This window comes from Plectrocnemia conspersa, unplaced genomic scaffold (assembly GCF_051122295.1).
Source record: "Plectrocnemia conspersa isolate PC_06_02 unplaced genomic scaffold, ASM5112229v1 ptg000001l, whole genome shotgun sequence".
NCBI lineage: Eukaryota > Metazoa > Arthropoda > Insecta > Trichoptera > Polycentropodidae > Plectrocnemia > Plectrocnemia conspersa.
In genome coordinates this window covers 6,212,642-6,228,654 of record NW_028277165.1, presented here as the reverse complement: position 1 = coordinate 6,228,654, position 16,013 = coordinate 6,212,642, and the positions used below count along the sequence as shown (strand labels likewise).

Here is a 16,013-nt window from a genome sequence, read left to right as displayed (position 1 = left end):
TATATATATATATATATATATATATATATATATATATATATATATATATATATATATATATATGTGTGAATGTAAAAAAACAACTATACAAATACTGCCAGTGGAGCCTTCAAATTTCAACAGAAGTCGGCTTCGTTCTTTATTTAAAAACGTATACATATGACTTCAGCGTAAATATTTTATGAGCCTAATAAGTTATTGAAAAACATTTTAAATAAAAGTCACATAGATATAAATGTTTTGAAATATATATCAAACATCTTTTAGTTAGAAAATATATAATTAATTTTTAATTAATGAAACCGTCTTTTTGTACACAAACATGAAGTACGTAAAATAATTAAATAACCTGTCACAAAGGCATACATTATGTAATAAATTCAAATCTACCATCATTAACTGTTCTAACCTGCCGATGACTTGAGTTAAAAATGCTTTTGATTTTTAATAAATATTTTTTTAGAAAAATAAAAAAAAAACATTTTTAATATTAATTAATAAGGTGTCGGTTTTAATTTCATTTTAGCTACAGAATAAAAATTATACTATATGTAGCAACACATTTTTTATTACATCTTGTAATTCAAAAGGTGTCCATGTATTTTTTTTAATGTTTGCACCAGGTAGCAAAAAATCGTTGATAAGGTGTTGACTCGTAAGGCACAAGCAAATGTTATTCTAAAAATACTGTGCTCTGAAGACATATATAATAAAGAAGGTCCTGGGCGTTCTTCTTCAGAAAGTAACGACCAACTGAAGCACCAGTTAAATTAAAACGCATACCTTTTAAGTTTAAACAAAAAGCGTTAATAATCCTATTGCACTAGTGTACTTAGCAGTAAGGAAAACAAAGTTTGTAGTAATAATAGTCTCAGGAAAAAATTGAAAAAAAAATTAATAAATTAAATTCAAGCTTAGCAAACTTTTAAATTTCTAGTTTTATTTTCTCCGACTCTAAATAAAGCGAATTTTCACATTTTAACGAACAGAAATTCGCACAGCTAATGGTCAAATCTCGGACAAGCTTATTATGCACCTGGTGCACCCCTCCATTAGGCTTTGTACTGCCACTGCATTAAGGCATTAGTGCAGAGAACTGTGCGATTCAAGACTCCGATAACGATCAGCAATGTAACTGGCTAATATACTGAATAATGCTATTAGTTAATCCCTATTGGTACGAATCGATTCTCGTGTTTGCCGGTTGATTTGTATAAAGTCAGATATAACAGTGACAGTCAGATGAGGAGATTGACTTAAACCTGATATTGTATAAAGTTATAATATATAAACATATTTTTATTTATTTACGATGTATTAACGTCTTTTTTTAAATGCGCTTACAGTATATTTGACTTTAAAATATGCTTAATCAAGGGTTTGCAAATTTCACTCAGTGTGTATGTATGTATTCACAAGGGGTAATTTATTCATATAGCATCTTAAAATCACTTAGTAATTATGAAGACATACAACTGGTTTATGGGCAATTGTTTTATCTTCTTATCGACCGACCCCGGGAGTCAGTAGGCATTCGGTCTCGTCGCTTACCGGCGTCATATTGCGACTTTATCTGAACTACTAATTTGTTCTAAATCTACATTTTAAAATCAATTTTTAAATATGATTTGAATTGATTTTGATATTCACAAAGGTTAAACGAATAAAAGTTAAACTGAAGCTCTTGTATAGATAAAAAAATAGACTATTGTTTAAATAGGGGTGAATCTGCTAGTCCATTCATGTATCTGCCAGAGTCTGCTAGGTAACTGCCTATGTCTATCCTTATGTGTTCAGGGCTGCAAAGCTCGCTCTTAAATCACAATCATACAGCGATCATCCAGCCAATCGCTGCACTCGCTTCTTAGAACACGAAATAAGTGACATTTGTTTGCGTAACAGAAATATTGTGGCTTTATGGTGCTATTTGTCTTTCAGTGATATATTGTTTCCCGTGACCGTTTCATAACAAATACACATTCATTAAATTTTTGCGTGTTATTTATGAAAAAACCATTTAGTTTTAGTCGTAACGAGAGCTTTTGTGTAATCGCACTATTGTTAAATACTCGCTTTTAGTCACAGTAAATAGGCGAGTTTAAGAATAAGAGCCCCCCACAGATGAGAGTCTGTGTGGTCCATCAAAAACAGAACTATCAAAATACCAATAGGTATTAAAGTAATTTAGATCTTATAACTTTTATATTATTTTAGCAAAAATATTGTGAAATATAATTTTTTTTTTATATACTGTTAAAATAATAATTGTATATAAATATGATTTATTTAATATGTGTCTCTATTAAACGCCACAGTATCAGAAGTTAAAGTGCAGATGTAAATAAAAAGGGCCGTTCTGTATTTCTTCTTTTCATGTCATAAATATCTTAAAAGTAGTGGTCACCCACAATTTAAATGTTTTGTCACTGATTTTATCTTTTAATTATAAATTCCTGTTATTATATTGTTTCAAGTATACTACCTACTTAATATAAAAACACTATCGAGTGCAAAAGGTTAAAGTGAATTTAGCTGCGTAGCATGATGTTTTAATTTAAAAATATGTAATAGAGATAGTAAAAACTGAAACTCGTTTATATATCCTTATATCAATGGGATAATTAGGATATTATATTACCATGCCCTGTGATTATAAAAAAAGGTTTTATAAAAAGCTTTTTTGTATTTTACGTCCACGTAAATATTATAAAATTTTCATTAATTAAAATGCCAAAAAGCATTTTACTTTTTCATCCAACGATACAATAAATCTTGCGATTAAAACTCTAAAATATATTTTCCGACATATAAAAATAAAAATATAATCGACATAAATCACGCCAAGTCCGTCCCTGGCCACGAATTTATGGCAACATTTTATTCAAACTTCATTTCATTTCGGTAATTCAATAAATTGTGCGGCCCTTACGAAAATAAGAGGCCATTAGGTCGGGCATAGGCACTAGTGTGTAATGTCACCTGAATATGACACATGCGAATCGTTTGCGGCGGAATTTATGTAAAAAAGGGGCAAAAACAGGGGACACACAATGCCCCTTTGAATAGGGACCTTACCATATTTCGAATATAAATAAAACGTGAAGGGCAATTGCGGCCCGGCGCGGCCGCTTCACTATACTATCGCACGGGCCCAAAAAAGAGAGTTGGGTAATTACGCACGTTTAAGGCTCTGAAGATGGAAAACGCGGAAATGTTGTGCAAAAGAGAAAAATCCAAGCTCTCGAGCATACGTGACTGGAATTCCAATTGGCATATTGCTGGAACCCATGAGAGACTAGAGTCGGTTGCTCACTTAGCGAACACTATGGTTGATGTAAAAATAATTTATCGTGTCTCCTGCGAAGTAGTGCATTCGGATTGAATTATTATGATCTGGATGTAAATTATTACCAAGCAAGAATATTTGTACAGAAAAATATTTGAATATTTGTATAAAAAATACATTAACGCAATCACTGCATCTAGGCAAATCGCCGATTATTTTTGTTATGTTAGGACAACCCCAATTTTTTGTATATATGTATATATTTTGATATTGGGCAAATAAACTAGAGATTTCACTCATCTGCACAATAATTTTAGAAGTCATTTTAATCACAATTAATAACTAATAAAAATAAATACAGACTCATATCAAAAGTAAGGCCTTTCAGAGAGCTCTGGGCAAAGTAATTGCGCTATTAATTGTAAATATTTCATGGACCATACCGAATCACTTGTAAGCACCTTGAAAAGCTACTCTTTGTTTGAAACGGATGCGCGTAAAATAATGCGTTCTACACTGCACAAAAATATTGTTATTTTAATTCCTTGTCAACGATCACCGAAAGTGGTCACATGGCAGCTTTAATTTTAATGCGTGAACATATTTTGTGGGTCTATGAAGCGTTGCAATTGACCGACCAAAATTCTCATTACCGATTCTTTAATTGCCGTAAACAGCCGTAAACAATTCCAAACTCTTGAGAGCAAGTAAACTCTAAGACTACCCATTCTAATCTAATACTTATTTTGTACTATTAAAAGATTTATTATTTAATGGTTTAAAAATTTCATAAAACTAGTAGATTTTATTTTATATATAGTACCATTATTTATACGCAAAAAAATGTATTTAAATAATTTTTGTAATATGTGTACGTTAAGTTCTCATAGCTTAGTAACCGTAGTTGCGTCTGAAACATACAATCGACTTTAGAGGTCGGTTTAAATTTTAAATTACGATCGTAAATAGAGGGAAGCAGCCGATTTTAGGGTATTTCTCGTCTCTGACAATGGTCGGAGTAGCTCTACATGGCTATGAGTTTAAATCAACTCCTTGGTCAATATAGGAGCTATGTATATCCGATTTTATATGTAATTAAATTTGTTTATTTCTACCTTATTGTAACATTTATTTTGCGTGACAGTTAAAGATCTGGTAAATAGTAGCTTATCATTTCTCTGGTTGCTTTTGGCAAGACCTTAGCGGGTTATAAATATTAATTGATTTAATTTATTGCGCTTTTAACACGTATGACAAGTTTTTTATCGTGATCAAAAATAAAATATTTGGACGCCGTTGGCTATTAAATAGTATTTTCACAAGTATCAAATATAATTAATATTATTTCATACAACAATATAACTACCATACATTTGCATAAATAATATATGGTATATTTTTAATGTATATTACATAATTAGCGCATGATACCTAACAGGTTTTCACCAAAACTATATTATGTAACACATTTTTAACTAATCAAACGTAAAAGCTTGTGCGGTTTTAAAACCATGATATATTGGTATGTATACTTGGATGTGACTTTATTTTATTAAATATCCAGAAATATTTTAAAAATAGATTCAAACTAAATATTTGATTTTAGATTACATAATCTAATCGCAAACTGATTTAAAAATATCGACGTGGTTGCGGTAAAACACTTACCAATGCGGTGTACACGTAATTTATTTTTATTTCTGCCATCTTGCCATTTTTACTTGCTAGAAAAAGTATATTAGTATTTAAAAAAAAAATGCAAATACCCAAATACTCGTATCTGTATAATGCGAAACAGTTTCGGTGACATTAAAACACTTGGCTAAATTTATAGCCCGAGGTACATGGCGTACACATGGGTATATACTAATACATAGACTCACACTCTTCCCGCGGGGAGTTGCGGCTTTATACCCTCCAGCCGAGTTGGTTCTCTCTCTAAACACCGCTCGCAATCGGTATCAAAAGAAGTGCATAAGTACGTGTGTATGTTAATGAAAAGTAGTCGCATAGATGGCACAGAATGCGCTCAGTACGTTAAGAAGTATGGTGGACTATTGTTTGGTTCCGAGTCGACGAGGAAAATTGTTATTGTCATATGGCATTTGTATTGTTTTTCAATATAAGGCTTTAATTTATTTACAAATGAAGAAATAAGATAATAAAAAAAATATATAGAATTAAGTAGCAAAGAATTATAAATTAAATTTAATTCAATAGCAAAGTAGTATAAACGTTAAGTTTCGACTTGTAGTTCCCAATCTTGTTGGAAGTGTATTTCGAAAGGAAGTGTCGTAAGTACCCAAAGTTCGCGCTTGTATACTATTGTATTTTTATAAAAAATAGAAAGTGCTTGGCTCTTTTATATTTTTGACTGCTTGGGCAATTCGATGATTTGGAGCAAAAACACACTATGTTGCTGTCTGTTGGTTTTTTTATAAGAATTATTTTGTGTATAACTATTTTTAAAAATATTTGACAATGCTCTTTCAAGACACTAATCTAAGTGTCAGTATTTGTAACTTAGATAGGCACTATCTACTGACTTTGTCAGTCCTTGTATGAATGGCGTTTTTCATAATGTTTCTTTAGATACTAGCGGTGCTAAATTAGTAAAACTTACACTTAATAAAATTATATGCTTTTATCCAAAGCGTTCTTAAGTAATAATGTATTTTTTTAATATAACATTTTACCTTTTGTATATTTACAAAATTGTTATAAAGGGTTCAAAAATTCGATTAATTGTTATGGTTTTTATTTGGTCTAGCAGAAAAATTACGTTTTATTAAATTAAAAAAAATGATTTTGCAAAATAGTTTTGACTGTTATTAATTCTTAAAAAATAAAGTAATTACTTAATGCTTTATTGATCGCAAATAGATTTTTTAAATTAATAATATAATTGCTATTAAATATTATTTTAAAGAAAAAGCTATAATGATTACAGAATGTGATAAAAAAATGAATTACTGCTAATTTTCATTAATTTAATTTTGTAATATGTAACTTCAATATGTTATTTTAATCTTTAAAACATGATTTCAGATTTTTTTTAAATTCACTCTGACGTAATCAAATATAAATTAAAAGGAAAAAATCTATATATCTAAAAAATACGCAACTTTAATTAAAATTTGTTTGATCTAGATTCTTTTTATTAACTAAAACTAACAAATAAAACTTTATGAATAATTGCAAAATATTTAATTTTTGATTAAAAAAAAAACAATTTTTTTTTTGGAAATTTGTCTATAAACCAAATTAGTAATTCAAACATAAATGGGCAATGAAGTCGAGTTTGTCTTGTCTAGTTTTTTTATGGCGGTATACTCACGCTAGTGTGGGTCCGCTGTATCCCCACCAAGTACGTTAGTAGGGATCAGAAGATTGCGGCATATGTTCATGCTCAAAAATTGCTATCTCTTAAATCAATAGTTAAACAATACAAAATTAAGATACTGTTTTATTCTACTATTGTCTATTTAGTTTTTTATTTCTTCTATGAAATTTTCAAATATTAAGTTAGCAATTTAAGCTATTGATATGTAAAAAAATATTTTTTACGTATGACCTTAGTTTTAATATAAAAAATATAAAGCGATTGATTTACATATATTATTTGCAATGTAAATAATGTTAAATAATCTTTGAAATCTTATGGTTTAAAATAATAGCAAGAAAAAAAATACTTGCTCTCGAAACAAACAGGAAAATTAGAGTTATGTAACGATAAAAACACAGTTTCTAAAGGTTGAATATTATGTGAGTTGCTTTTCAATGAACGTTTTAAGCAAAACAATTTTTCTGGGTCCAAGAGATGATCTTTTGAACCTTTAGGATTCAAAAATAATATTATTAAATGATCATTACAATTAAAATTTACATTACAAGTTAGTGTGATTGAGCATAATATAATCGAAATAAATCTGTAACTTTTTTGCTTGTACATATGTTAAATAATATGATACATATAAAAGTATCAAATTTAATTATGTAGTGAATGCAGTAAACATGCTATACCCAGATGTGAATATAGACTTGCAAACGTCTTATTATTATCATAGTTATATTTATTTATTACTTGTACGAATACAATCGATTTTACACATCCGTATATTATTTATAAAAAATCAGCATTTATAAGAAAAATTACAAAAACACATGTTAACACCGATTAAATTTTGCCATTTTTTTCAAAGTGAGTGAGTTTTGTGTAAAAATGATAATAATACCGACCAATGTATAATATTACACAAAACTGACAGTATCTAATGTTTTGCAGTTCTTAGGAAGTAGAGTTGGGTCTAATCAGTACTAAAATGGGTGATACGTATTTATGAACTGTAAACTATTATTGAAAATAGTTTAAAATTAATAAACACAACATTTTTTGGGCGGTGATTTATAAATTTAATTTATTATTGTATTTTAGTATATTTATTTTGCAAAATATAAATTTCTCTAAAAATAAGATAAATATTTTATATATTAAAACGGTACAACATATTCCATACAGTACTTAGACGTATAATTTTTTCAGGGTTTTTTTGTAGAATGTGATCAAACACAGTATTCTCTATAAAGACGCTTTGTTGATAGCCATAGTTTCCAAATATCGTTTGCAATGATTTTTGATGTGATACAAAATATGTTTATCGATATGGATTCTTATTCTGCATACTTTTGCGAAAATTGTCTTACAATTTTTTATGTTTTTTTATGGCATGTATTTTAAAAATAAAGATCAACAACGTTATTTCATTGTTCTACATTTAATTATATTAAAAATTATGATAATGAAATTGTACTACGCTAACGAGCTAACCGTAACACTTGCTTCACGCTAGTGACCTGACTCGGCTGTCCATCTTAGTGTGCGTAGCGTGGAAAGGGTTAAATGGACTATTTTATCAATAGTTCGCATATATGAAATAATTACGTAAATTTACATAATATTCAGGTTACTATATCCTTGTAGTAAAATGTATACTAGTGTTATTCAGTGCCATTTTAAATAGGTAAACATAAATTTAAATGTTACAATCTGTACACATATTTACTTTCTGTGTAATGTCGAAAATGTTAGCAAAATTCACTCATTCGGCATGACATGCATTTGATTCGCACAAAGCTATACGGTAGCTTTGAAACGAAACCGACAAATGTTTGCACAGAGGCTTGGCTACGGCTTGGACCCGCGAGAGGTCCACAGGGAGGTCGACGTTTCGAATATATGCAAATAATAATTACGGGACCCCAGTATATTTGATACGTCATTCGACCGGTGTCGCATCGACCGTTTAAATTTGCATGCCGATACCTACTTTTTTGCTTTTTCGGTCACATTTAGCCCAACGGTTTGGTTGGGCTAAATAAAAAAAAGATAAGCTCATTAAAGGTACATCGATAGGTAATTAAATAAAGACGAGGATCGAATGTTAAAAAGGTTTCTTAAAATGTGTTTATGCATAATCATACTTTTAATACACAGAAAAAATACTTTTTTTTTTAATTCAAAGTTCTGAAATTATTGTGCAAGCTTCTTTTAAATCTATAATATATATATTTAGAGAGACGTATAAATTATTTATCTGTATGGATACATCTGGTAGCGAAACAAATTGCGCCAGAGCCATCACTTCGCTTCTGCTTCTCAAACTGTGTGTGCTTTTCATAAAAAAATAATATTTAGTCAGTCAGATCTTCCTAAGAAGACCTGTACAGTCTTGCAAATAATTATGCATATTAGGTAGGGTCTCATGTTGTGCTAGTCTTGACTCTAGGTTGCAACTGGTTACCACAAAGCATAATGCTTACTACATTTTCAAGCATTTATAAAAAAAAGTAGAGGGTAATGGAATGAAATGACGAATTTTCCGAATGATCATCACCATTACGACGGCATTAGCGCCATGTCGCGGTTTCAACACCTAATCGAGTTCGGTCGTAAAGTTTAGTCAGTGAGTTATTAATATTACGACAGCAGCGCAGTGGCGCATGGCGGTGCCATTCACGCTTATTCCACATTTGCGCTGAACGTTCCGGACACTGATTTCTACTTTAAATTTCAGCCGAATGGACCCTGGCATCGCGGGGCGGTGTTGCCGCACGTTAATTCAATTTATGAAACTTGGCTAGCTGCTACGGATACACTCTGACAAATTAGAATTGCGGTGCGTTTGCGGCTTTGGGGCTTTTAATACCCCCAGACGATATGGGCACGTATGTATGTATGTGTGAGTTGGTATACGAATAGGCGCCGCCAAACAAAACGGCCGCGTATTCAGTTTCTCCAAATAGCTTATTTAATGAAAAAAGCTTAATATGCTTTTATTTTATTAATATTTTTAATTGAAAAACTTTTTAGCTTCAATTAGGTAATATAGGAAGGGGCTGGTAGGTTGGATCCTTTCACCACCGCTGTTTCGACGCACCATCTCGCGTCCAAGTTGTCTTGACAACGTTCATTTTTGAGACCCGCTATCATTTATTATAAATATACAATCATAATTGCATTGTTTATTAATCAACGCAATCGCTTTGATGACCCACCATATTTTTTAAGGTTAACCACTTTGCAGCCTTTGAGTCGTATATGCACGACAGATGTCCGGCACATTTCATGCGTTTAAAACATATGTATTATACATCCAGCGACATAGTTCATTAAAATAATTTTTATTTTTTTCAATGTCTTCAATTTATTCTGTCTATTGCAAAGATATATAACAATATATTTTAGCAATATATTTTTTTTATTTTACAAAAATATTTATGTACATTGTGCTATTTTAAATTTAGTTTGAAAAGAAAATACTATATAGAATTTAAATTAAATATATTATTTAAAAAATAAATTAAAAAATGCACACTTTTACATAAGATTTTTAGCAATATTTTGACTAATATCAAAGAAAGAGAATATTTTTTTGCTATTAAAATAATTATTTTTTGTTCTTTTAACAGTTCCATTTATAAAATTTAAATATTATTTGCTATTCATATTTCTATTTGCTACTTATAAAAGCATAAAAGCTACCTTTAAAATGAGAATTTCTATTATAAAAATCGTAAATGTAAGTAAACCTAACCTAACGGTACCTAGAAAAAACATTTACATCAGCTACTTTTAACCTAAAACGCATTTTATTTTATGCAAAAAATATTTAAATTATTATAAATAATTAATTTTTTGGAAAAAACATATTTTTTGAACGTTTCTCAATCGCCCTTCATGTGTCTTCCATCGCCCCTATTTTCCAATTCCACTGGAGCCAGCATTGCCCACCAAGATTCGTCCATTGCGATATTTCTAGCGTTGAGAACCTATGGTTTGTGTTATGCTAATATATGTTTAATTTGTATTAACAATATACAAATGGTCGATTTACGCTCATACTTTTTATTAAAAAAATATAAAAAAAATATTTTTTTAAATTTCACAAAAAGTAGCATTAAAAAATATTTTTTTTAATATTTTTTATAAGGCTACAACAAACTGGTTAATATAAAAATTTTCTTAAAAATATATAAAATATAAAGCATAACTTTGAATAGCTACACAATATCACTCATTCTTGAATTATATAGAACACAAAAAACTTGTATAAATGTGTTTAGTATATATTTCAATTAGATATATATTGCAATATTTGCTACAAAAATAAAAAAATTGCTTTTGTTCCAAATCAAACACAATAAATACTATTTTTTATAGATGTTTCATATCTGATTTGCTTATATAAGTTTAATCTGTAATTCTACAAATATTTTTTTTTACTTAGATAAAACTTTTTATGGAGTCTTTAATTAAAAATTTGTTATATACCTACATATATGATTTTTAAACTAGAAAATAACATTTTTTTTATCAAAATTAGATGGAAAGTAATTTATAGCTTTTAATATTAAATGTTTAAAGTTAAAAATATAAGTAAAACTTGCTTAAATAGTGCTTTTTATTAACTTTAACGTCCTTGATGTTTTCATACTTTAGTGTAACTAAAGTGAAAAAAATAAGGTTCAATAAACAAACACAAATATATTATTATAGTTTTCACATTTTACTATATCTTTAAAAAAATATGAAAATTAATTTTATACATTAATAAGAAAAAACGTTAAATAACGTAAAAATTTAATTAAAAAAAAATAGATTTTGCCTCATTCATTCTTAAAATATTATATAAATGCATTTTAGCTATTAATATATAAAATAAAAAAATAGAAAAATAAAGAAAAATCGGTTTACTGAAAAATTATGAATATTTGCATAGCTATAAATTAACCGCAGAACTGGATTTTAATATTAAAAAGCTTTAATTACAAAGTAAATAAATATAAAAATATCATATTATTGTACATTCTATAAGTATATTATGCTAACTATAGTAATAAGAAATTGTCATGTTCAAATCATTTTATTGTAAAATAAACTCAAAGTTGAAGGTTAATACCATCAACCTGTCAAAGTAATGTAAATATTTTACATAAAATAATTTAATTTTAGCAAAATATTTTTTTTTAATATAATATTGTTTAAAAGTATAGAATGTTCATAAGATATTTTGATTATATTGCAAAATATTTTTTTTTAAATATAAATTGAGCTTAAAATCCAAGGTTCTAAATAGTCAATTAAAATGTCATACTATAAATTAAATTAATCTATTTTTACAGATGACAAAATTAGTTAAAAGCAAAATATTATTGATACTAGAATTTAAGCTAGTGGTTAGCAACATTTTTAACGTGAAACAGTGTTTATTAAAATATGCATATCATTAGATATAATAAGTGTTTTTTTTTGTTATTTTAATATTTGTTGTTTTAGTGAATAGATTAAAATAATAATACCAGATCACTTCACGATCAACAGGTCATATATTTTGATACGTTTTTTAAATTAGGAAGGTGTAAGACCTATTTATATTCTCAAGTATTGAGCTAATGTGACGATTTTGGGGGTGGAAACATATTGCTATTGTTTGCTCTCTCTGTTTTACTTTAATGAAAATATATTTCTTGTTACAAATAATATTTTTTGAAGTTATTCACTGACATAAAATTTATTATTGTTTTATTTAATGCATGTAGGATTTTTAAGAAACGCAATTTTAAATATCATACATAAAAGCATAATTGAGGGTCAAAGTTAACTATACGTAATAATTCTATATATATATATTAATGAGGTTTTTGAATTTTTTGTTATTTGTCAAAAATGCTACAAATGATAATAGGTTAAAAAAAGTTATTATGAATAAGTAAAGTATTTTTTTATGACAACATAGATTTAAAAAAAAAATAATCTTATAGCGATTTTATTGCAAAAAATCTCTTATTCTAGTTTAAAAATCATAACCATAGTATTAAATGTACTAAGTCCAGCTAGAGGGTTGAATTTCAGCAGGAAATTTTGCGTACGGATATAGTTATCTTATCTCTGTGGAACAAAGGTCTGTTTTATATATTTTTTTATATAATTATGAATTTGGAATAATCAATATAGCACTGGAATAATAAAATGATGTGTCAATAAAATTAAATAATGTAAATTTAATATTAATATTTGACAATCTACGTGAGAGTTTTCACGTAGGATTTATTTAAATATTGATTAACGTAATTATTGAATAAAGTAAAATTTGACATAATTTATATGTATATGTTTAAATCTGCTTATAAATAAAATTTTGTGCATTAATCAAATGCAGTCGTCAAATTGTAGCATTCATAAAATGCATTTAAAATAAATAAACACTCGTCTATCAATCGATAATTTGCTTTTAGGGAGATATAATAGGTAGAAAAACACCTTTTGAAATACATCTCAACTGAAACGGGACTTTCAAACCCTTTCAGTAACTGAATCGTGTCCTTTGACACCGTCGTAATACCTGTTGCTATCCTTTGAAAGGCAACGTCTCGTGCTATGCTCATTGATGCTGTCTTCCCTTGTAGATAATATGATTTGTGTACGCAATACGTCACAAAACACTGCGACAATAAAATGCTATTAAAATAAAAAAATTATATGTAAATAATAGAGTTTAAACTCAACGTGAAAATAGAGCTCTATAATAATTTTCCCTGTTAGATTTTTTATGATTCATATTATATGAACATACATATTTTAAATTACTATATTGTTAATCAAACTTTGATTATCAATTATAAACGAATATATAAAAAAATTAAGAATAGACTTACCAGATTCTCTGGTCCAATAGTTGATTGCTTTCGGCGATGCTTCTACGTGGCATTGTAAAGTTACATCGGTTCCCAAAGGAGCTCCCACCAATTGGTTAGGAACTTGTATTAAAGGATGAACTGCAAATAAAATTGAACACATTTATGTTAGTTAACGGTATTATATTATATTTTTTAATATAAATAAAGATTATATTAAACCAATATGTTATTTTGTAATATTTCAATAAAGAAAAAAAGTAATAATAAAACACTAAAAAAAAAGTCAACACAATTACGTAAAATATATTTTTTCACTAATAGTAATTTATTTTTGGTTTTTCACAAATGTTCAGATATTAAAGTGTCATATATTACAACGTATATAAATAATTAAAATTTACCTCTGTTTTTTGCAATCAATGAATTCAGACAGATATTAAATTAAAATGCCTAATATAAAATTTTATATTCAAACTATATAGGTATACTTGTATATGTATAAAAATACAATTGGCAGTTAATTAATTTCTTGTTCCAATTATTTTTTTACTAATCCCTGAACGCCCTTATTTGATATTTGGGACATTTGGGATTATAATTTTTAATTAAGTAATATCACAAGCTGTGTTTTCCGTTAAACAATATGCTATGTACATTTTTTCATCATTCAGGAGTGGAAGCGATCGAGCCATAATATAATCCAAATATATGTATGTATATTTAAAATGCTGGCGAATCAAAGGTTTCACAATTTCATTCGAAATAATTAAATTGAAAAGAATCCCGGCAGTCGAAAATAAACTTTTCCTATTTATTTAATTCCATTAGTGATATCCGCTCGCGGACGATAGGGGGAATTCCTTATCTCTTGGCTTTGCGCAAAATTTAATTGACACGGTAATAAGGACGCAAATTAGAAAAGTTTTGTAAAACCGGCGTTATCGCGACACTCTATATTGACAGTTTGATTCTGGACGTGAAGCTCCTGAAATTCGGGGGCGGAATTATTAAATTTCAACACCCGCTCGACTCCCGATCTCCCCTAGATAATAATGCCTATCATGAAAATTGATTAACTTTACTTCCAATTTCATAGATATGTTTCTTATTTATTAATAGAAATATAATTTACTCACAATGAACGTGCAGCATCATCCTTTTACTGACTGATGGAGGTACACCATTGGCTGCTATACACAAATAAGCTCCCATTTCGGATCTCGTCACCTTGGTCAATGTCAGCATCTCACCTTCGATCGATTGAACTATAAAAAAACAATAATTAAAATCAATTAGTATTTTTACTAGTATCAAGACGTTGCTAGTTATTTAAGACTAAAATAACTTTAGGATTAGTAATTCAAGTTTGTTGTAGTTCAAAAATATGTTCTAATTTAAATAAAAATAAATGCATAAAAAGCTTAATAACTTAATATTTATTTAAGCTTTGTAGGCATTATTGTCTTTATGTAATATTTTACATATAAGTAGGTTTTTATTATATGCATATCATTTGTATATGAACTCAAAAACTCAAGATTTTTTTTTGTAGGATCGATCATAATAAACATGTTATAAGCAAATGGGGCATATATTTTTTTATAGAAAATACACAAGTCAATAAATTCCATGTTTTTCTTTGCTTTTTTTAACAGACAAATTTTTGCCATTATTTACTATATTTATTAAGCAATAAATTCGTACTTAAGCTTACTAAAACGAGTATCTTTTTAATTAAAGTTTTAAGTCCATTATCGTCACTTAAAGGTTTCATAAACTCAATTGTGTAATCACGCTTTAAACTGCAATTATATATTTTTTTATTTTTATGTATTCGATAATAAAACATAAAATGGCGTTGGTATATATTTTTTATCAAAAGGTTACTCTTAAAACGTTTTCAATTAGTTTTCTCGTAGTCGAATATGACTTGATGTAAAAAAATAATTCGATGACACAGCCTGGTGCATCCTAAAAATCAGTAAAGAATTATTCTTGACTTTTTATTTTGTGTAATATTTAAATTATTTTGCTAGACCAACAGCACGGGCTTCGTCCTGCCCGTTCCACTGTTACTAACCTTCTGTCTTTCACCAAAACGGTGACAACTTCTCTCGATGCGGGAATTCAAGTAGACGTCTATAGTATACAGATTTTGAGAAAGCCTCTGACAAAGTTTGTCATATGTTATTATTGAAAAAATTGTCGAACCTCGGTTGCTCGGATAATTTAACTCGGTTATTCTCGAGCTATTTAAGCAATCGTAGACAGTTTGTAACCTATGGTGGCCGATTGTCGAAAGAATATTTTACCCCTTCGGGGGTTCCTCAAGGATCCAATCTAGGCCCTCTGCTTTTTGTGTTATTTATTAATGCCATAAATACAGCAATTACAAATTCAAGTTTTCTTCTGTACGCAGATGATTTAAAATTATATTATTATTATTATTATTTATTTATTAAAATTATAACCATCGTGACCTGACAGGCAAACCTAATGCGTCACGATAGTCAAAAGTACTAATACATAA

The 16,013-nt window shown here is 28.4% G+C and overlaps 1 protein-coding gene across 1 annotated transcript in view; it reads right to left on the bottom strand.

Annotated features, from left to right (window-relative positions):
* LOC148238556 (lachesin-like) overlaps positions 1-16,013 on the bottom strand; it is a 108,886-nt gene that overhangs the window by 14,738 nt on the left and 78,135 nt on the right. The window contains exons 6-7 of the mRNA XM_088183212.1: positions 14,620-14,748; positions 13,502-13,621 (exon numbers count right to left, since the gene is read on the bottom strand). Of these exons, the coding sequence (XP_088039338.1) occupies positions 13,502-13,621; positions 14,620-14,748 (249 nt within the window). The remainder of the gene's footprint in view (positions 1-13,501; positions 13,622-14,619; positions 14,749-16,013) is intronic.